This window comes from Vespula vulgaris, chromosome 3 (assembly GCF_905475345.1).
Source record: "Vespula vulgaris chromosome 3, iyVesVulg1.1, whole genome shotgun sequence".
Lineage (NCBI taxonomy): Eukaryota > Metazoa > Arthropoda > Insecta > Hymenoptera > Vespidae > Vespula > Vespula vulgaris.
The window spans coordinates 11,227,511-11,252,570 of NC_066588.1; the positions used below are offsets into that span (position 1 = coordinate 11,227,511).

General features: G+C 32.2%; 1 protein-coding gene across 7 annotated transcripts in view; it reads right to left on the bottom strand.

The window, feature by feature from the left end:
* Positions 1-25,060, bottom strand: part of LOC127062387 (protein kinase C and casein kinase substrate in neurons protein 1) — a 51,575-nt gene that overhangs the window by 5,435 nt on the left and 21,080 nt on the right. For 3 of the 7 annotated variants that reach the window (XM_050990474.1, XM_050990470.1, XM_050990469.1), the window contains exons 2-4: positions 2,490-2,881; positions 2,064-2,252; positions 1,106-1,126 (exon numbers count right to left, since the gene is read on the bottom strand). In XM_050990474.1, coding sequence (XP_050846431.1) covers positions 1,106-1,126; positions 2,064-2,252; positions 2,490-2,852 — 573 coding nt within the window. In that variant the 5' untranslated portion in view covers positions 2,853-2,881. Of the gene's footprint in view, positions 1-124; positions 137-1,105; positions 1,127-2,063; positions 2,297-2,489; positions 2,882-17,262; positions 17,524-25,060 lie in introns of those variants that run through there. The other 4 variants (XM_050990471.1, XM_050990472.1, XM_050990476.1 and 1 more) reach the window with 4 other exon arrangements.

Consider the following 25,060-nt stretch of genomic DNA (forward strand, 5'->3'; position numbering starts at 1 on the left):
CGGTTTTACTCGGTTCGATTAAATAAAAATACACGCGAATACTATAGAAGATATTTCAATCGATCGGGAATCTGGCAAAGCGGATTATTCAGTTAAGGGAATCTCGAGAATCGATATTGCTTACCAGCAGGGCTTTCTGTAATAAGAAAAAACGAGAGAAACATGGATTAATAATCATGCTGCATGCAACATCATATACATACAAGCTGAACGTCGCCTATTTTAGAATTCCTAAGGCACTCTTGTATTCTGAGGCCCCATGCACCACATCCACACTCAGTCATCTAAAAACGTTGTTAGCCTTTTTCAGAGAGTCAAAACTTGCTATTTTCGTCCACGATTTCTAAACCGTTTCTATTGATTGTACTACAGAAATATATATATATTTTTTCCCTTTTTTTTTCTTCTTTAAAATTATCTTCAGGAAAACTTATACGTCGCAATGCGAGTAGTAACGGAACCATTTCTTTTATTCAGGACGTTGTGCATGCTGAACGTATAATAATAAAAGTGCATATCGATCTTCGCGTTATCGTTAACATTAAACCTACCAACACTTCTTGTATACCCGTTTCTACCGCGTTAGGTCAAAATGACCGGTTCTTAAAAAAAAAAAAAAAAGTTTTATTGTTTTTCTGATTAAACGTAGACAATAGTCAATTTGTTATTGAATGAATTAATAAAAAAACGCAAGAGTAAATACTCACAAGTAAGTACTCATTGTATGTATATTTTGAAAAAAATTGTAAAGTTTGATAACCGATGTGATAACGTTTCTAAATGCATACGTGAAAATTGTAGAAAAGGTTCGAAACGATCGATTTGATCGATAATGGTAGGTTTAGTGTTAAATAAAATAAAGATAATATTTTTGTGACGAATGATCTACCAGAGATATTTTCTACTTTTATTGGAAAAAAGTTTTTAAACAGAATCCGTAAATCGTAGATTAGAATTATAATAAAATGGGGGTACGAGGATTCTCATCGCATTGTAAATAATTTTTCATTCAGAAATTTCATTCAATCAGAAACGTTTAACAGCAAAGATTTTTAAAAAGACAACAGTGCTGCATGCAACTCTGTTAATAAAGGGTTTGACATACGTTTTCAGAGCCTCGGGCCATCTGAAAATAATTATTGCTAAAGAACAATCGAAACTACTGTAATATACATATATTCACGAGTGTGCATAGTCGTGATGCACGCTAGCCAATGTAGATATTTATATCCATGTTGAAAAAAAAAGAAAAAAAAAAAAGAAACCTACTCATTAAAATCTTTAAGTGACTTAAACGATCTAATTGTAATCATGAAAAAAAAAAAAAATCGATTAAGACTTTACAACAACGTATTTATACATAGTAATACATATTTAGGAATCTACAATGGCGTAAAATTAGTGCTATGGTGTTTTAACATTTAATCTCGTTATAAAATGTTTTTTGAAGAAAATAGCTATCCAATTTCTTTTTCTTCTTCTTTCTTTTTTCTCTTTTCACCGCAGAAAATTATTATCGTACGTTTCGTATATTCTCTTCGAGGATATAATCGTTTTAAAAAAATTCGTCATTTAATAACGCGTTTATCATGTATTCATTATTTTAATACGGGTACCCTCATCGTAAAATCAATGGACAATAATATCAATTATATCCTTCGATGATTGCTATTTATTTTTTTTTCTTTTCTTTTCCTTTCTCTTTTCTTGTCTTTTTTCTTTTTCTATATCTTTACCTTCGACCGAGCGATATCGTGATATAATGAAATAATTAATAATATCGATTTCGAGGTCGTTTATCAACGGCCTAGATTCTTAGATTCATTTAAAAGCTGGCATGGTTACGGTTCTATATATATATATATATATATATATATATATATATATATATATATATGTATGTATGTATGAATATATAAAACACGTCAAAGAAAAATTACGTATGTAATAACGTATGTGATAACTTTACTACGATAGATAACACTTTGATGTGAATAGTTGATCGTGACGCGACTACAATAAAAGACAAGGACGAATATATGTAATCATGAGAGACATATTACCTGGTCGGGTGAAAGAGAACTATCAGCGGAAGCGTTCCTCTCCATGTTAGCCGCAGTTCGCTCAGTTTTGCAGCTGTTGTGATATTCCGCTTTGGCTTTCTCGACTTTCTGTAATAGTTTCGCCCAGGGCTTTTGCGCTTTTTTAAAAGCGTCTTCCATTTCCTTCCGCTCTTTGAGGGTCATCATAGACTGCAATACAACATCGGCGAGATATTACGAATAATAACGCATACCTATACGAAAATAAATCAGCTGTAACTTTTATTTTTCTTTTTTTATCCGTAGTCGATGATAAATCCATTATCGATCTTTAGGAAGAGGGTGGAAGATAATTGGTGAAGATAAATGATAAATTTTCATTTCGAGAGATTTACAATTCGAGTTATTATATGTATGTCAGATTTGTTATTGTAAAATTGTTCTTACCTTGTGATAGGTATCCTTTTGCCATGTCTTCACTTGTTGGATGATATCGTTGCAAAGGTTCTCCTTAACCCTAAGATGAAGGTCACACAACCTGTCGGACTCGACCAGAACACCTTTCCACGCAGCTTCCGTGGTTCCATATTCCGGACCTTTTTCTATCTTGTCGTTCCAATTCTTTGACCAATTCTTCAACGCCTTCGCATAACTTTTTTCGATTTCCGCTCTTTCCTGAACCAAAGCTATTAAACTATCGCAGAGCTTGTGACCGTCCTCGATCCTTTTAGTCGTTCTCTTGTAATTGCCCGGCTCCCAGAAAGAATCGGACGTTGCTATAAGCATGTTATCGTCGCTGTGATGTGACATCCTAATCTAAGTCGAGAAATTCCTCTCAACTGAAACAGAAGAATTGGTTCTTTTTTTATCGATCATTTTGATATATCATGAACGAGATTATTTATATATATTTTTTTTTACTAATTTTTATTTAGCTTTAAGTGATCATATTTATTTATAATGATCTATATATATAAGTATTATAATTGTACTATACATATAATATATAATTATGTAATATATATATATATATATATATATATATATATATCTATATTTATAATAGTACTATATATAATATATAAATTGATACATATATATTCATAATGATTTATATATATATATATATATATATATATATATATTTGAATATTATATTAATATTTTTATATGTAATGATATAGAAATGAATCAATCTCTCTCTCTCTCTCTCTCTCTCTCTCTCTCTCTCTCTCTCTCTCTCTCTCTCTCTCTTTCTCTGATTTATCGAATAGCGTGTTAAACGTAATACGAAGGAGACGTTACTTGAAAGATCGAAGCTAAACGTCATGTCTATTTCTACTAATGTATCGTACATATTCGAGTCGACTAGAGTCGACGTAATTGGATTATGAGTCGGTCTGGATCATCGATTGGCCCGATTTGCGAAGCCATTATAAATCCGAACAGTCTCTTTCTCTCTCTCTCCTCTCCTTTCTTATCAAAAAACAAAAATTTCTCATTTTAACGTTACAAATATTATAACTCGCTTACGCGATAGATTTTTCGAATAAATACAAAATAATGAAATGTAGCAATAAAATATATCCACATCGATTTTTCTTTGAAAGCTTCGATGAACTCGTGATTAAGAAATAAAATGAAAACAAAATTACAATCTTTTTTAACTTGAAAGGAATTCATCTATGTACATAATATATACGACGATGATCGATCAACTCAAAACAAACTATTAAGTTCGATAGCTTTACAAGATACATTTCATTCTTAATTCCTTTTCTTTTTTTTCAATTTATACAAAGTTCACTTCTTTTATCGTATTACTTTAATCCGATTATTTACGCTTCTTACATCAATGAGATATTTATTAAAGTAAGAAAAACTACGATACTTTGTTAAACGATTCCCTATTAAATGAATTCTATTGGCCAAGAGATTCTTAGCGAATGTTTCGAAGTTCATAGGCTGTTTGCCAAGAGAACGATTATATTTTGTAAGTAAAAGAATTTTTTGCGAGAATGTGTACGAGAGAATGAAATTTAAGAATCCGATGTTCGCCGTACCGTGGATTATAGGATACTTTTGAGTATTGAAAAAAGAAGAAGACGAAGGAGACGAAAGAAGAAATAGAAAAAGAAGAAATAAGAATAAGAAGCTGAAAGGCCATTCCCTCGGTTCTTCGCTTTCAACTTCTGTGAAAGATAGGATAATTGAAACTAAACTATCGTTGTCTGACCTCGTATTTGCTCTACTTCATCGATCTTTTATCATAAAATCCGACCTCGTTATCGTATTTCTCTCTCTCTTTTTCTCTTTGTCTGTCTATCTATCTGTCTTTTTACTGCAAAGAAGAAAAATGAGAATTCTTCGTTTAATATTGGAAAATACACAGTAATATTCTATCTTCTTGAATTTATCAAAACACAAATTGAGAAGAAAAGAGAAAAGAAAATAGTATATATTGGTCAAAGAGGAACGCGAAGGCGAGTAATTTGATGACGATGGTAACCTGTTGACCTAATTAACGAGCTCATCGAATTATGGAGATAATTTAACACTTCGATAGCTCTACTGCTGTTTAATATGCTCTAATCACTCCTCTTGAAATTGCAAGCAGGGTGCTTCGACCTCTTTGGTACCTGCACGCACACATACACACACATATACACACATACACACAAGCGCGCGGCGAACATACACGTACATAGACTATATGTAGATATATAACGTACGTGTTAATATATGGTGTCAATTTAATTACGTTTAGATTTGAAAGAAGATAAGAAAAAAATTAAAAAAAGAAAAAAATAATAAATAAATAAATAAAATAGATCGACTAGAAAATCGATCTTCGTAAATCGCCATTATAGCTTTTAAAAAATTTATCGAACCGTTCGAAACTCTGACCAAAATTTTGCCGACGGTAGTAGAAACTGAATCGATCGATTATTTTCATTGCACCCGACAAGCTATTACGCGTGTGGTACGTAAGAGATAATGAACGTTGTCGTGGTCCTTTAAAGTCAGTGGTTCTCATTCATCGTTCTCGTCTTTAATACGATTCAGATATTTATTCGTACGTAATAAAGAGCTCACTTATACAATTTTAAGAGAAGAGAATAATACAATTTACTTTATTTATTATTAATTCAATACGAAGTGATTATGATTCTTTTTTTTTTTTTTTTACTGAACGCATACATCACCTTCGTTTTATCGACTGTATCGTAAAGAATTACGTTTCAAGATGGAAATCGTTGTGATGACGGTGTAGAAAAAGAACTTGGATACCAGTATTCCAAGATAATTTACATAACATAAAGTCCATTACTACATATGTGCGTACATATATATATACATACACACTTTTTTGAACGTAGGTGTTAGTATTTCACACAGAAGAAAATTCATCGCAAACGATGACGCATATCGGTTGTACGTTAATTTTATGCGTTGCAGAACTTTGGTAATCACTTCTTTTAATGGTCGTGCGACGTTTTAATTAATTGGTTTCCTCGGTGAATAACATAGATATACAGGCATTATATTCGCTATCGATGCAAAATGCAAAATGTAAAATCCAAACAATCGCAGGAAGGATTCAATTGTTAAAGAGATATTAACATTTCTATTTTTCTCATCTGTCATTGTTAAAAACGTTACATAATGTTACATAGTTAGACTTGATATCGACGATAGGAAGGGACGCTCCGTTGAGTTAATCATCGATCCAATAATAAACCTTTAAAGCTAGAATGTTCAATGACCTGTTCGAGACTTATACGTGAGAAGTTGCTTGATAATTTCCAGACAAGAAAAAAGGATTAAAAAAAAAAGAAGAATAAAACAGAATAAAAAAAAAATAAAAAAAAAAAGGAAATGGCTATCCGTAGAGTTGGGTGAACTACTTAAAAAACTAATTAGCGTGTTGTGCTGGAGACGCGAAATGGAACTAACGATTGTCCTCGTCGGTGAACGAAACGATAAAAGTAGTAGAAACAGGAAGAGGAGGAGAAGAAGAAGAAGAAGAAGAAAAAGAAAAAGAAGAAGAAGTAGACGAGAAACGGTCCTGGTATGAGTCGTTGTGGAATGTCGTCGGGCAGGCCGGAAGATGAGCAACAATCAACTCTTTCAGAAGAAGGTCGGATCAAGGATTTCGATTTTCGTTCTCCGGAAACTCGACTAGCTCATCATCGCCTTTTCTTTTTGTTGAACTTCTTTTTCTTCATTATATTAACGATTATCACGATTATCAACGAATGATTATCATTCCATGAAATTTTTTTCATGGAAATCTTTCGTAACGATAGTACATATTCACGTATACGTGTATATGTGTGAGAAGTGAATGATCGCATTTATAAAACGTAACTTCATCGATCCTTTATTTTTGTTTGTTTGGTTTCTTCTTCTTTTTTTTTTTTGATTATTTTATTTTAAACGATAATAAAATGAATACGACGATTCACTTAAAACTGTTATAACTCGAAGAAAGAATAGACAACTCTCCAACGACGATGACGATTCTTTCCGTTACGCCTTTCAATGTCCTAGGAATGAACAGAACAGAGCTCGATCTCGATCGTGGAATGTCGTTCCACCGGCCGCCAGGATAAACTCAGAATTGGCTATCGTATGTATGTATGTATGTATGTATATCTATACATATACATTATGTACATACTAGCAAAAAAAAAAAACAATCTTGTTTGGCGCCGTGAGGTTGCGATACAAGTTGGATTAACTTTATTTTTCTTATTCTCGATCGTCATCGTTTCTATAAAAAGTTATCGCGAATTATCGGCAAAAAATGATAAGCGATAGCGTCATTCGACATTATTCCTTAATTATTTCCATTGAAGTGGATTGTAGGCTAATTGATATAAATTCGTTTTACGAATCGTTCGAATCGATATATTGAAAACAATGTTTGTTGACAAATGGATTATGTTAATAACGGAGTGGATGTAATGCGATGAAAAAAAAAAAAAAAAAAAGAAAAGAAAAAAAATTAGAAAAAAAAGAAAAGAAAAAAGATCGAGATATCAGTCAAGTTGATTGATAACGAATCGCAGGTATTAAAGTTGGTGGGATGTTAAATACAGCTACGTTTTTTGATTGTTTGCATTTTTTTTAAATATCTTGTTAACGGTGACATCACGTTGAGTATTCTCTGATAAGTGTTAAATCAGTCTAGATCGAGTAACGATGAGCGCGCATGCGTGTGTCGTATAAGTGTGTATATATATGCGTGTATGTATGTGTACGTGCAGGAGAAAGAGAGGAGTCATGTAGTTGATAAGATAAAGGGTGTCGTAAATAAACATGACTAACGTCATAGTAATATGAGAGACGAGTAGAAAGGTGAGCGAGTACATTGATTCGAAACTAAAGCGGCCAATGTACGAGATATTTAATATAAACAGGTTAATTTTATATCCTTTATCTAATTATATTCTTGAGAAAGTATATTGTATAAATAAGTATATAAGTAATATAACCAAAATGACTTGCGAGTGATTTCATTCGACCTTCGAACACAACTCCGTTCTTTCTTTTTTGTTTTACACGTAATATTAAGCGAGACGTATAACGTGAAATCAATATTTAACAAATGATTATAACACCAGAGATAATGAATTCAAATACGTTCGCACAAAGTTGAACAACGTGATTTCGAATCGGAAGATAATTACTTTTTCTATTTTCTTACGATCATTTCGATTTATTTAATTTTCTTTTTCTTTCTCTTTCCAATTCAAGCTATCATTCATCGCTTCGACGATTAGAAAATTGATTCGTTTCAACGCTCGATTCGTCGACGTTTACATTTTGTTATAATTATTTTGGATAAATTAAAAAAAGTTTACGTGCATTTCCCCCACCTCTATCCCTCCTACTACTTTCGAAAGAACGTCGAACGAGGTCTTAGAAAAATAACTCGATTTAGTTATCCAATCGATAGAATGTTAGATCGTAAATTCTTAGACGGTTTACCAAGATCTTCGGACATAGACATAGACACCGACATGGACATTGAAATCTTCTCGATGAGAAATTGTGCCACGGCTAATACCACTAATGGAACAATGCTGAGAAGTTGACCTGGTTAAGGGAAGAGATATCCTTAAATGCAATAGCGTGCCAAGTTGAGAAAGGAAAACGTCGTATTTTATTGGTGGAAGAAATTCTGAAGGAAACGGAAGGGGTCGAATAATTGATATATATTTACGTACATAAGCGCGACTTTCTTTTTATCGTGTCAAGGTCATATGTAATGTCGTTTTCGTCCTTTTTCGTATGATTTACCAAGGTGTTTGGATTAATCGATATTGACTAAAGCGACGAATCTAAATTAGCTCGAATAAACTGGAATATCTATATACGAGAAGAAAAAAAAAAATAAGAACGTAAAATAAATTAAAAATTCGTCGATCGATTTTTATCTTCAAAGAAAAAAAAAGAAAGAAAAAAAAAGAACAAGTTTTATTTTTTAATTCATTCGTTCACAATCGGGTTTCTTGATACGTCGTTTCCCGACTGGTTCTTTCTTTCTTTCTTCCTTTTTTTTTTTTTCAAATATGCTCTATTTGTCCAAGGTTCATCAAAAAGATTCTGAAGCCATGATTGTCCAAGGAAATGAGCTTCTTTTTGCGTCAACAAGCTTTCCAGCTCGTCGCGCGTTCATGTACTATCTTGCGTCTTTATAAGACATCTTCTAGGTCTAATGGTGAGTCTTTGAACCGTTTGCTTCGGGTCAAGAGACTGGAGAACACCTCAAGGAGATGTAAGACACCTACTAGATGTTCTCTAGTGTTTTAGCAAAATTTATGTTGAACGGGATTGCTTTGCGCGAACAGCCGACCGATTAAATCGTAGCTTCGATGCAGTTAAGTCCATGACGATTTAATTACAACGATAGTTGCTTCATTAATGTTAATAAAGAAAAATAATATTTCGTTCCGCTTAAGAAATTAATTCAAGCCGTTAAATACATAATTGCAAAAAGAGCGTTGTCTCTATATTATTATTTATTTATATATATGTTTATTTATATTTGTTTTATATTTATTTACTTATATTTATTATAATTTATATTATTTATTATGCTTATATATGTTATATATTACTAGATAAAATAGAAATAGAAATAGAATGTTTCTATTCTCATTGAAAATTCTATACAAATAAGGTTTTGTAAACGTTTACGCGCGTAAATCATTTTTGATTATAACTACAAAGTCTCTATTATATGTAATATTGTATAATTATAATATTTTTTATATATAACATTTATATTATTGAGATATAATATTATATATGATATATAATATTTATATATAATATTTATAACAAAATATTACATACGGTTTGTACCATTGCAGTATGGTATTAATATAAAATTTCCAAGTGATCGTTTGAAAAATTGTCAAAATATCATTTATTTGATTATGGACATTATATGCAAGTAAACAAATTTAACGTCAAAAATTAACGAGACAGCAAAACCGATTTGATCGAAGAATTCAGCGAAAAAGAACACTAGCGAAACTTGAACATGTTTTACGTAAAATTTCACATAAATAAATTCATCAATTATTTTCAAAATTGCATCTACATTAATACTGAAGTATAGTATAGCGGCAATTGTATCCAACGCATAAAAGCGGAACAAGTAAAATCACTATAGTTATTACACAGAGAGTAAATCATTATAATCATTACAAAGACTATATCGTTCATACCTGCAATAAAAAAAGCGAAGCTTTTATGATCGAAAGGTTGGTTTATACTAATCACAAGATCCGCTACTGGAAAACTACTGTAAATAAAGTCTCTCGAAACAATCTAGCGAACGATAAACGAGAAAGTAAAATCAATTGGTTCGAATAATGGCGGACAGAGGGTGGATAATTATCTGGTCTACTGTACGATTTCACAGACCATGAGACATCTGCATAGGACAATGAAACATCGTCGAACGACGAACTGTCGTTCGCAAATGCTGCACCAAGCACAACAGAATCCATACTGATATGACTGTTCCGTCCTATTGGCGAAAGCAACCGCGTTCGCGAATTTACACTCGAAATCTGGGTTGACTCGGCCTCGATATTCCGGTATACGGAAGCCGACTTTCAATAAACGCGTTTGTCCGACTATTTCTTTGCGTTTCATGGAAAAGCAAAGGATTTCAAGATAAATACATACTTGGAAATTTCCATTGAAAACATTTCGTTTATTTCAAATTTGTGAAGCAAAAAGAAAAGAATTTCGATAAAAATTCCTGATCTCTATAAAGGAGATATTTACGTATACATATATACAGAATGTTTCCTAAAAACGTGAGCAGAACTTCGAGGATAGATTCAGTACGGTAAAATAAGAAAAAAAAAGTTCGTACAAAAAATATGACCTTGTTTTAGAATCATAGCCGTTTTTCATGCGAAACCTGTTATTTAATAATTTTCATAGAAACTGTTCGAAGTGGCCAGTGTCGGCTCGAATACAAGCTTCCAAACGTCGCGTCATAGATCTTCTCACTCGTTCAAAAATATCAGGTGTTGTTTGAATTCGCCGACAACACTCTTGAATACGATATCGCAGTTCTTCAACGTCGTTTACTGGTGCATTGTGAACCAAAGACTTTAGGTGCCTTCACAAATAAAAATCCAATGGATTTAGATCAGATGATCGTGCTTGGTCGATTAATCGACCCTCCACGATCAATCCATTTATCAGAGAATCTCTCGTTTAAAAACTGTCTCGTCAGTCGACTAAAATGTGCTGATGCACCATCATGCATAAACCACATACGGTCGACGACGTCAAGCGATGCGTCTTCCAATAGTTCATGTAAGTATACCCTTAAAAATGAATTGTACGATCCGCCAATTAATGCCTCATTCAGAAAAACTGATCCGATCAAACGGTCAGCAATTATTCCTGACAACAGAGTCGTACGAATTAGTGGAAGATAAAAACGGCTATAATTCGGAAACAAGGTCATATAAGTCATATCTTTACACGAACTTTTTCTTTTATTTTAGCGTACCGAATCTATCTCCGAAGTTATGCCAACATTTGTATGTATATATGTATATATCTGGTGGGATATTTGAAAAATCGTTCGCTATGTAAACAATGATTTCTCGATAATCAACGATATTTTTGATATCTAGGACAGTGCAATATTCCGGTAGTCATGGATCGAAATAAATGGAAAGAATAGTCAGGTTGTTTTCCTTCCTTGATGTTCGTAAAAAGTATAATAGAAATATGTACCTAGACTGGATACCAATACCCTCGACTTCTTCGTTCACGAGTAGATTGAACAATCGACTCGTATTCCATAGAGTATGCTTGAATTTTCTTTAGAAATCCATTTTTCAGAACGACGATGACGTTCGTCAAATTGTCGATTAAAAGAAATGAAAATCAGGAAGGAAATAATACGAATTCCAAATGCATTCCTGTTTAACGTTTCATATAATCCACTTACTTGCACGTTATTATGCCTCTAATCTGATCAATTAAAATACATGTATCGCCAAACCCGTTATTATTATCTGCTCTAGAAACGTATCTGCACGCGAGTACGATTATAATTCTTCTTTACGCCTGTAATATTGGCATGGTTCGCGTTTAATTAGGCCACGTAATAACAATCTTGTAATATTACGCTATATCTTGTTCAATTTTCCAGCATTCGAGTCGTTAACCTACTTTGAAGGATGAACCAAAGAAAGAGAGATAGAAACACAGAGAGAGAGAGAGAGAGAGAGAGAGATAGAATGGATGATGATAATGGAAAGAGACGCCTCTACTATTCGTGTACGAATTGTCGCAAGTACAGGAATTCTTCGAGAGTTTGTCTCTCTCTCTCTCTCTCTTTCTTTTTTTCTCTCTCACACTCTCGAAGAAAGAAAGATATTTCGACGTTGATTTTCAGAATACAAAAGAACCATCCCTTTTGACTGAGGAAGCCCAGTATCGATCCGGATTCAAAGCTTTCTCCTCTGACCCTTCTTCTCATCTTAAACACAGATACGCTCGAGTGTAACCCATTCTCTTCTTCTTCTTTCTTTTTCTTCGTTGTTCCTAACCCATCTCTCCCCTTACTTTTCTCTTCTCTCTTCAGAGTAGATCTTCATGGAGGACGAATTCGTTAGATAGATAGATAGATAGATAGATAGATATGAAAAATTTTGCCTGGGAGCTACGCTTGCATATTTACCTTTGCAACTTTTCTTACAATAAAGAAAAAAGAAAGAAAGAGAGAAAAAAAGAACTTGTTGCTAATAGCGAAAAGAACATAAGTCCGACTTTTCGTGCTCTTTCTTTGTTTATTTTTCGTTTGTTTGTTTCTGCTTCGAAGGATGAATTAAGCAATCAGAGAACGAAATAGTTGTCTCTCCCTCTCTCTCTTTCTCTTTTTTTTTTTCTAAAACGAAAACAAAGATGGCTTGAATTTCGCTTCACTCGCTTTCTCCTTCTCTCTCCCTCTTTCCTTATTTTAGTTTTATTTTTAAGAGAACGCTAATCGTAAATCAACTTATTGTTCTCACCAATATGGATTACATGTAGGTAATTAATTTCTTTGGATTCTCAAAGAGAACTTCGAAAAGATTCGTACGTAATTTTTCATACGTTTCTTTCTTCATTTTACTTGGCAAAGGAAAGTAGCAGGACGTTTCGACGACGAAGACAGTGACGACAACGACGACGATGACGACGACGACGACGTGCAGATTCGTAAAGCGGAGGAAATGGATGAACGGAACACTTGGGGTGACAGAAGAAAGGGTTTGAAATATTCGGAGCGTAAAGAGAACGACAAATTTTCAGTCTCTTTTCGAGAGTACCGTCATCGATGCGACGCGTCTCGGATATTCTAAAGCGTATTGCACTTTCAAAATCTCTCGTTTTCTCTCTATCTCTCTTTCTTTCTTTCTTTGTTTTTTTTTTTTTACTTTCCTATGCCTAAAAATACGTAGGACGTTATTAAAATTGTTTATCGAAGCGTTCTCTTCGAAACTCATTTACACTCGAACGGCAAGTAAATTCTTTTCGTTCGGTCTTCGTCAAACGAATATTTTCTTCACATTATTATAATACATTCTAGATAAATCCTCCGAAAGGAAAATTTTAACGAGCTGGAAGAATTGTTACTTAATAAAAATTATCAAAAGAAAAAGGGAATCTTTATTTACGTAAATCATTGAACGAGAAGAATGGTGCATAATAACGATTTGAGAATTTCGAGACGAATTGATCGAATAAAGATCAAAGCATAAAAGAAGAAGTATTTACGCGACGTTCAACAAGACCATCTGGTTAAAATCTATTTCAAATATTTCACGATTAAATCCTCCCCCTTCGTTTTCATCGTCATTCGAACGAGGAACGGACCCTCTCGAACGTTCAAACCGGAACGTTATTTCATGAGACTCGATCGAATTAACCTCGGAATCAGCTGGGCCAAGGTTAACGACGAATGAATATTAAGGGTGCTACGAGAGACCGATTAAAAGTCATGTCCAATGGTGATTATGCAAATTGGATCAAAGTCGCTCGTAATACCCTCCTCCATTTCTTTTTTTCTGTTTCTTATAATCTTATTTTATTCTTTTTCTCGTCTCTTATTTTTTTTCAAAAAACTAAAATGATTTCGAGCGAGAATCCCGTTATTCCCACAAAGAGAATTACCTTGGCTAGCATCGTTTGCTCAAGAAGGAACTCCTTCGAACGTCCTTAATTAATGTCGATTAGACTTACGAAGGCGGACGAATTCTCGCGTCGAAATAGAAGTAGAAGAAGAAGAAGAAGATGTAGAAAAAGAAGGAAAGCGTCGACGAGCTCAGAGCATGGAGGGTGCAACGGAGCGTGTCTCTTTTAAAACGCAACGGTGTTTAACGTTATACGCGAGGGAGCTACCGAGGAGTGTTCAAGTGTACGATACGCGTGTATTTTTCTTTCTTTCTTTCTTTCTTTTTTTTTTTTATCGTATTTCTATACTATCTCTGTAAAACTTAGATGCGAAGGTTATACTTTCTTTCTTTTTTGTTTTATTTATTTTTTTCTTTTTTATAACATTTCTATTATACCTTCGTCAAACATTAGATCCGAAAGTTATAATTTTTTCTTTTTCTAATTAATTTCTTTTTTCTTTTTTATAATATTTTTATCATCTCTGTAAAACAGATGCGAAGGTTATATTTTCTTGTTTATTTATTTATTTATTTTTTTTTTATAACATTTGTTTTATCTTCGTCAAACATTAAATCCGAAAGTTATAATTTCTTCTTTTTCTAATTAATTAATTTCTTTTTTCTTTTTTATAATATTTTTATCATCCCTGTAAAACAGATGCGAAGGTTATACTTTCTTGTTTATTTATTTATTTATTTATTTATTTATTTATTTATTTATTTATTTTTTTATAACATTTATGTTTTATCTTCGTCAAACATTAAATCCGAAAGTTATAATTTCTTCTTTTTCTAATTAAATAATTTATGTTTTTTTTTTAGTAATATTTTTACCATCTCTGTAAAACTTGGATGCGAAGGTTATACTTTCTTTTTTATTTATTTATTTATTTATTTTTTTATAGCATTTATATTTTATCTTCGTCAAACATTAGATCCGAAAGTTATAATTTTTTCTTTTTCTAATTAATTAATTTATTTTTTCTTTTTTATAATATTTTTACCATCTCCGTAAAACAAATGCGAAGGTTATACTTTCTTTTTTGTTTATTTATCTATTTTTTTTATAACATTTATGTTATATCTTCGTAAAACATTAAATCCGGAAATCATAATTTCTTCTTTTATTTATTTATTTATGTATTTATTTGTTTTTGTAATAGTATTTAAGAGTATACTGTGTCTGTAAAATATTACATACAAAGCTTATATTTTCTTTTTTTTAATTAAAGCAAAATCGTTGTGATCATATAATTTATCGCTTATATTAATTGGAGCATTATTCTTAAATTGATTGGCAATTTTATATTTTATAAGTACTATTAATGATGATAATGAAAATAATAATAATAATAATAGTAATAATAATAATAATAATAATAATAATAATAATAATAATAATAATAATAATACATGCTATAAAATATTTGTTTACTTTCCATATAGTTCTTAAAAACATTTTTCCAATGAAACAAAAACACAATTCTGATTTGATATGTTTAAATACAAATCTAATTGGTACGCGAAGAACAAGTAGACATCGATTTGTTACAATTCTGTCAGAATTACGAATACGATGTCAAATGCATAAAATAAACGCGAGAAAAAGACACCTATTGTTCTTCACGTTCGCATTTTCACAATCACATGTTAAAGATTTATAGATAACGTTGCAAACACACACACACACACACACACACACACACACACACACACAACGTCGAGCGAATCACATCGGACACTCGTTCGAAAATATTATTAAATATTGTTAAATTGTTACACGAATACGTTCACTAGTGGTATAAAAAAAAATAAAAAATAAAAAATAAAAAAAAATAAAAAAAGTTATATTAAAAGTTACGATTTAAACCGGTTATACGATTTTTACAATAACACTACGACCATGCGTCCGGTGATCGAAAGTCACATTTAACCGCATTTACTATCGTACTGCGTATGTGGTGTACTAAGAGATACGTAGGAAGAACATTCTCTTGTACGATCGATACCCTTTCAAACGAAGTTCCGTAGTAACCCGAACGAATTTCATCGGACGCATTGGAATTTCGAACGGTCGAAACGTGTTCCTATATATACGTACATACTTACGTCCCTCTCTCTTTCTATCAGTCAAAGCTAAACACGCGAGCAAGCCAAGCGATTCCAACGAATTCCCTCTGTGCGATTGCATTAAAAGCAACCTTCCTACCTTGGCGCAAACATGTCGAGACGTTCGAAAGTATGTACGTAAGTTTCCCTTTTGATACGAAATGAAGTCTCCTTTTTTCACGATGTTGTTAGCACTGTACGTCTTGCAAACCTCTTAATGACGTTAAAGATTACATGGAGTTGTAAAGTTAAGGAAAAAATGAAAGAGAGAAAAATATAGAGATAAATAGGTAAATAGATAGATTAATAGATAGATAGATAGATAGATGGATAGATAAATAGATAGATAGATAAATAGCTAGATAGATAAAGAGATAGAGAAAGAGCAAGTGTGTGAGAGAGAGAAAAAAGAGAAAGAGATAGATAGATAGATAGATAGATAGATAAATGGATGGATAAAGAAAATAGATAGATAAATAAATAGATAAAAAAAGAGCAAGTGAGAAAGAGAGAGAGAGAGAGAGACAGATAGGTAGATAGGTAGATAGATATTTAGATAGATTGATCGATAGATAGATAGATAGATATTTAGATAGATTGATCGATAGATAGATAGATAGATAAATAGATGGATAGATGAATAGATAGATAGATAAATAGATAAATAGATAGATAGATAGATAAATAGATAAATAAATAGATAAAAAAAGAGCAAGTGAGAAAGAGAGAGAGAGAGAGAGACAGATAGGTAGATAGGTAGATAGATATTTAGATAGATTGATCGATAGATAGATAGATAGATATTTAGATAGATTGATCGATAGATAAATAGATGGATAGATAAATAGATAGATAGATAGATAGATAGATAGATAGATAGATAGATAGATAGATAGATAGATAGATAGATAGATAGATAGATGGATAAAGAAAATAGATAGATAAATAAATAGATAAAAAAAGAGCAAGTGAGAAAGAGAGAGAGAGAGAGAGACAGATAGGTAGATAGGTAGATAGATATTTAGATAGATTGATCGATAGATAGATAGATAGATATTTAGATAGATTGATCGATAGATAAATAGATAGATAGATAGATAAATAGATAAATAAATAGATAGATAGATAGATAAAGAGATAGAGAAAGAGCAAGTGTGTGTGAGAGAGAAAGAGAAAGAGATAGACAAATAGATAAGTAGATAGATAGATAAAGAGATAGAGAAAGAGCAAGTGAGAGAGAGAAAGAAAGAGAAAGAGGTAGATAGATAGATAAATATATAAAGAAAGAGCAAATGTGTGTGTGTGTGTGTGTGTGAGAGGGAGAGAGAGAGAGAGATAAAGATAATTGCAAAAATACTCCGAGAAAATGAACAGTTCCTACTTATAAATAATAACTGTACCTGATTCATGTAAGGTAAAGAAATATATAGAACACGATCTAAACTTCTCAATGGTCGATTCACGACTGAACGCTTCTCTTCTAAACGCATAGTACCTATCTACTTCGTAACGAATCGGAACGGTCGTGACAACTTTGAACAACCCGTTAATTGTCCCTCACGATTCTGTTACCGCTTCGGGCACTGAATTAAGATCGTCACGACGAGACCGACGTTGTTAACACTTAGCTGAATTCCGATGAATTTTTCATCTAATCTTCCATGGTTTTTGTTTGGAACAAGGAGAAATTTGAAGTTTCAGTGTAAACGAGCAAACTAATTACTATCACTATTCGTTTAAAATGGATTTAAGGGAATTTGAGGTCTGATGATAATTAGGGATTATGCAACTGCACCGGCACGATTTTCTGGTGAAAGGAGCTAAATTCATATTGAATCTTAATTCATTGAGGCTTTCACTGGCACGGCACTTGGCCCTTTTTGTTATTGCATTGTTGTTGATCTATACGATCATCGACGTTTAATCCTCGCGAAAGATTACGAACGTATTTACTGCGTGTTCGATATTATCATCGGGCAGAACGCGTAACCAACTATTATAACGTGAGCGATTGCGTGAAAGCCATTACCAGTGGGGTTCTATTTATACGAATGATTCTTATATAGAGAACACGCAACGTTCGATAACGAATGAACGATGAATCAATATTATTTTGTTTCTCTTCTTTTCCTTTTTCGCAGCATGCATAAGTATAAACGTTAGCGATTCCACGCGGAACCAGGGTGGCGAAATCGTCGAAGGTCATTTTATACGAACGTTCTACATGAAAAAGAAAACTTGCATAACTCCATAAAACTTATTTACACGTATGTATGTACCAATTAAATTGCGTTTACGCGTCAACCAGGTGCTCGACAATGTTTGTCTCTTCATTCACGCAGTATGTATATATGCACATATATATGTATGTAAGTATATACATATACTTTGTATGTGTATATATATATATATATATATGTATGTAGGTAGTACGTATACTTTATATTTATAAATGTATGTATACTTATTTATATGTATATATATATATATGTATATGTACTCGTATGTAGATAGATACGTAAGTACGTACGTACGTATGTATGTATGTGATAGGTACGTACGTATATGTATATATATGTATGTATATGTACTCGTACGTAGATAGGTAGGTAGGTACGTACGTATGTATGTATGTATGTATGTATGTATGTATGTATGTATGTATGTATGTATGTATATATGTATAAATCGGTCAAGGTCCTTCGAGGACTCCTCCTCGAGCGACACACCGTTCACGAAAGGAGTGCGGGCGTCAATGAAAGGCCTTTTAAGAATTAAATCGAACGTCCACAGGCGGTCACGCGACGTGCTTGCATGCATACGATTGCTAACTCGAAACAGAAACTCGTTATCTTCGACTTTAATGTCATTGATGAGACATATGTTTTTATTATTTGGAATTTTCTGTTCGCTAATAAATCAGCTTATGTTATTTGTCGTTGTATAAAAGAGCAATGATATTTCCTTTATTCGGATTATTGGAAGCCTGTTAAATTCGTTACCATAAGATTTTATAAAGCTGATTGATCTGCGGTAACGCGATTGATTGAATTGTACTAACTGTTTTCGAGTTTCTATATCGTATATAAAATAAATGATCGATGAAATAAATTCATTCTCGTTGCTCGCGGTTCGATATCAATTCGTTTTATATCAAAAATATTTGTTTCTATTTTTTTTTCTTTTCTTTTCCTTTTCCTTTTTTTTTTTTAATCTTTTTAAACAATTTTTTTCTTTACTTTATTTTCTTTTTCTTTCTTTATATAGAATTTAATTTCATTATTGCGTTTGCATCGATCTGACCATACTTTTGAATAATTTACTGTACTACTATCTTCGAAGTACGATATTACTATCACTATCGAACAAAAACGAATTGTGAAATAGATAGAAATAGATATATTCCTTGTCTACGTGGATTTAATCGTCGAACGTGGTTTTAAAGAGCTTGGCTTCTTCGTTGGTCAATGATGGATGGAGAGGAGGCCGTATCGGTGTCGAATCCTATTATAAATTTAACGATAATCATATTGTACGCAATAATGCAATAGAAAAAGAGAAAAGAATATGTGGCACGTTAAAGTTTAGCTATAACAACAAAAATTCTTCTGTGATATTGATATCCGTAATGTAAACGGCAAAAACGTAAATTGTATCTAGATAATTTCTCGGTTGGTTCAATTTTCCCATCTTATTTTACGAGTTTTCAACTTCGTTCTGTTCTGTATCCGTATATTCATAGACGATGCATGCAAACTCAGTCTGATCAACTTAATGAGGATGTACTCCGTCTGCGTGGCCAGCGCAAATTACGCTAACGCTTGGATATGAGTATTGTAAGTGGTTATTACCATTAATGTTATCCGAGCTAGCTGGTATACATTTTTGGATCGAATGTAAAGATCAATTAATTTGATACGAAAAAAAAAAAACGGATATTAAAACTGCTTTTAACGAATAAAAAGGATTTTAAGAAAAAGAGAGAGATAGAGGTAATAGAGAGAGAGAGAGAGTGAGAGAGAGAGAAAGAGAGAGAGAGAGAGAGAGAGAAGGAGAGAGAGACATCTTATATATATATATATATATATATATATATATATATATTATATCTTATATATATTATCTTATATCACATACACACACACACACAGAGAGAAAAGGAGAGAGAGAGAGAGAGAGAGAGAGAGAGAGAGACATATCTTTTTTATATATATATAATATATATATGTAATATATATATTATATCTTATATATATTATATCTTATATCACACACACACACACACACACACACACACACACACACACACACACAGAGGGAAAGATATAGCGTCGACCTTATTATTATTATTTTACTGTGTTGTTTTAAAGCGTCGTGTCGCCCTTTAATTTGCCACCCTTTCTTTCTAGTACCACATCGTTCGTCTGTTCCCTACTTCATCTCGTTTCTTTTTCAAGTGATAATTCTAGGCGAACGCGAGCTTCTCTAATTAGCGTTCTCGCTTTCGAAACTTTTGTTCCTCGCGTTATAGAAAACTTCCCCGGTTTTAACAAGTCCATCGATTCTTGTCTCTCACTCGCTTGTCTATTGTGATGAATGTAAAAAATGGTAAATAAGAGCTGAAATGAACGGGTTCGAGACATTCGGTCATCACGAGTTTTCTTTTTCAATGCGCCGACACGACAAGACTGGTCGCGTACTATATACAGTATAATACATACATACATACGAGTACCTTTACATATATACATACATACATACGAATCGTCATATACATACATTCATATATACATATATATGAGTACCTTTATTGTATATATACATACATACATACATACATACATATATGTATATATCATATATATATTATATATATTATATACATGTATATATATATTATATATACACACATACACATATACATACCTAGAATACATTCACGTACTTTCTGTTCACTCTCTTCTCTCTGTATCCGTTGCAACTAGCATTGCACAATTAATTGCAATCAGCGTAGCGTTTCTCGTTACCACGGAGCGAGTTTTTCTACTGAGGAAAACGCGAACGCGGTAGTCCCTCGTGGCGGATGGACGCGAGATAATCTAACGTTTCTTTTATAATCCCACATAATCGCGAAGTAACGTTTAACACGTTTATATATATATATTACCTACTATATGAAACGAATGAACTGCAAATTGTTAACTTATAAATTTCATTACATCCCCATCTTGGAATTCAATTCAGAGAAGCGTCTTGTACAGATCGCTTAACATCGTTATAAATTTGTATCTCTACAGATACAGAAACATTGATTGGATCATCGAGCCATTTTCTTTTTCTTTCTCATAACTCAATTGAGAAACTTTTGAGATAGAGTATTATTAATCAAACGCGATAATCTATTTTGGACGTTCTCACGAACGAAGTATTCTTGAATCTATGTCGAAGGACAAGGAAAGTTGTTTGGCTCGAAGAAAGTATGACTGACGAATGAAGGAAAAACGAGGAGTTTGCATGATCTGTTGTATATATATATACATACATATATATACATATATATATACATACATACTATATAATATATATATTATAAGTATAGTTATTATATATATCTATATATAATATATACGTATATATATAATATAATATATATACATATTATACGTATATATCTGTACAAGTATATTTGTGCATGTATGTATTCACACTGCACGTAACGCATCTACGCACAGGTTGATATCGTTACATCTGAGCACAGGTAGAATCCAAGACCGGTTTCTGACCATCGGGGGTCTTTCTTGAACGAGAGAGAAGATAGAGGAGTTCAGAGACCTAAATAAACAGATAGAGATATCGAAACATGTGGATCAAACGATTTTGTCATACTGACAGAAATATTATTCCCACTAGCTTTTATTAATAGACGCTAATTCGCGATCCTTTTCGATCCTCCCACGTTGCTAAGATATTTTACAAAAGGAATTCCATTGTGGAAAAGAAAGAGAAAGGATTCTCGAGGAATAGCGAATAAGGAAGATGAAAATAATTGGACAAAATTGGCGGGCGTGACGCGAGCATCGTCTGGCGTCTTAATTGCATTCATGAACGTTTGAGACAGCTCTCGTTGATGGGAGAGCGAAAAGAAGGAAGAAAAGGATTAGCCTTTTATTATAACCGATTAGCTCGCTTTCTTTCCCTTCAAAATGTTTGTGCCTTCGCAAGCTAGTTGGGTTTTATAAAATGTTTTTTTTTTTCTTTTCTTTTTTATTATTATTCTTTTAACGAATAGTTCCTCTTCTTTCTTCTCTCTCTTTCTCTCTCTTTTCTCTATTTATCTGTCTCTCTTTTTCTTTCTATCTGTTTGTCTCCCTCTCTCTCTCTCTCTCTCTTTTTATCTGTCTCTGTCTCTCTCTTTCTATTTATCTGTCTCTCTCTTTCTATCTGTTTGTCTCTCTCTCTCTCTCTCTCTTTTTGTCTCTCTCTCTCTTTCTCTTTCTATTTATCTCTCTCTGCCTCTCTTTCTTATCTCTCTCTCCCTCTCTCTCTCTCCTCTCTGCCTCCCTTTCTTATCTCTCTCTCTCTCTCTTTCTCTCTGCTTCTCTTTCTTATCTCTCTCTCTCTCTCTCTTTCTTTCTCTCTCGCTCTTTTTCTTTCCTGTATTTCTCTCTTTTGAGACGAGAATAGAGTGTAACGTCACGATGACACAACGTTCGCCTTTTGATTTCCACGACTGACGTCAACAAAAAGCAACGCGTGGTCGAGTTTATGTGCTGCTAGGCCGAATCTCCTTCCATCGACCTTTTCTCTTCTTTAACTCTTTGCGGTTAGGTGAGTTAAAAACTGCTCCACCCTTCGCTTAACTTTTTATGACTGATGGGATATATTTTAAATTCAACCTCGAAAAGTTGATGTTACTCGTGTCATCATAGTTTTCTTTCTTCTCTCATTTTGAATATTATTACGCGTTAAAGAAGTGAAACGGACATTTTCTTTTCTTTTTTCTTTTTTATACTTAAAAAAAAAAGAGAAAAAGAGAGAGAGAGAGAGAGAGAGAGAGAGAGAAAAATCTATGCTAAGTTGAATTAGTGACTAATCTAACTTGAGTTTTTATTTTCTTTTTAAATCATATTTCTCAAAGACTTAAGAAATAATCTTACTAAGCAAAATATTATACATGCATGCATACATGCATATGTATTATGTATGTACATATGTATGTATGTATGTATGTATGTACTTATGTATCATAGAACGGAAGTTACCCGTTGCATCGTCTCTTCGTGAAACGAAGATGCACGGAGAAAAAAGAAAAAAGAAAAAAGAAACAAGACGTATCGGTGCTCTCCGTAAACGGATTAACCTTATGCGGGCCAACGGGCCTTCTTGAGACTCGATGAGATCGCTATGAGAGGGGATCGAATCCTTTTGTGGGATACCACGGCTCATTTGTTGCATAAAACGGAACTCGAGGTCCATAAACGGCCTTCGACACAGCGACGGCATGCGATCGACCCCCAGGGAATGATAGAAAAAAAAGGAAAAAAAAAAAAAAATGAAAGAGAATTCTATACGAGAGCTATCCATTTCCAGCAGACGTTCTGACCCGCATTTTCTTGGATACTGAAGGTTCTCGATTACATGGAGAATTTATTTTGTCGATTATTTGTTCTATGTATTTTTACAGAGTTACGATCTGTAAATATAATGAAATTTTAACTATATTCTAATTTTACGTGATGATTCTAATTTTAGGAATTATAGTAGTATTGTGTTATTTACGATAGATATAATTACGTTTAATAAATTTATATATATATATATATGTATATCAATAATTTTATATATAAATATATTTATACAATGATATATTTTTATAATAATATATTTATAAAATAATTTATATATAAATATATTCATATTAATTATTTAATAAAATTAAATTATTTTTTATTAAATATGTAAATATATATATATAAATTTATTGAACATGGTTATACACACACACACACACACACACACACGTTTATTATTATTAACATTATTAATATTATTAATAATAATAATATTATTATTATTATTATTATATAATCGAATAAATAAAAGGTTATAAATAATTTACAAGTTTTTCAAGATTTTCATCGTTTTCATAATTCATCCTAGTAATTGTAATAATGAATTGAATCATATATCTTTCGTACTAATATATTTAGATCTTTGGATTTGCATGTAATAAAAAGTATTTATCCATTATTTTACCAAAGTATCTGCTTATTATAACATAAATATTTTATGTAATTATGAATATTTACGAGTATAATATAATATACATTTTTTGATATTTTACATCAAAGATTATATTCAAAATTATTCGAAATATTTTAAAGATGACTTTTTTGTCATTTTTTAAGAATTTGTAATATTAGATCGATTATATCCTTATATTTTTTCATTTGTAAATGGACGGATACTCGCATAAAGTTAAAATAATTACATAAATTCGTATATGTTCAGACTTCCTTTTTCTTTAAACGAAAACTCTTAATTTCAAATTTTATTATAGAAAATAAACAAAAACAAAATTATCTTTACTTTGTAAATTCGTTAAACAGTGTATTTAAAGATTTTTCAAAGTTCTTCCATTTTTCAAGTTCTTCAAAATTCTTCCAACTGCATAACAAGTTCTTGTTATAAAATACAAATAATTGCACAATATAAAATAAATCGTAAAATTACATTTTTCTAATATATTGATCGAGTTCACTCTCCTCAACGTTTTATTCGTTGGTATACTAACGCGTTTTAAGAACAAAAACTTTTCATGATTCTCGTGAATATGTGTGGAGAGAGAGAGATAGAAAAAAAGAAGAAAAAATAAATAAATAAAAAAAGAAAATATACAAGTTCAGATTTATATGGGCAAAAGACGAACAAATTCGTTGTTCTGACGAATTATACGCACGATTTCTATCGTCGAACGGAAGAGAGAAAATTGTTGAAATTGTCGCTCCCGTCTTTTATACTTGCGACCGCTTGAATACGCATCGCCATAATTGCCTTGTGCGAGGACTTGAATAGGACGAAACGAATCGACTATATCAATGAACATATCTATCTTTCTCTCTTTCGCGATTAACCTATTGTGGAATATTGTCGAAAGAGAAATAGGTCATCGATTCTAGATAGCGAGATTGGTATTCT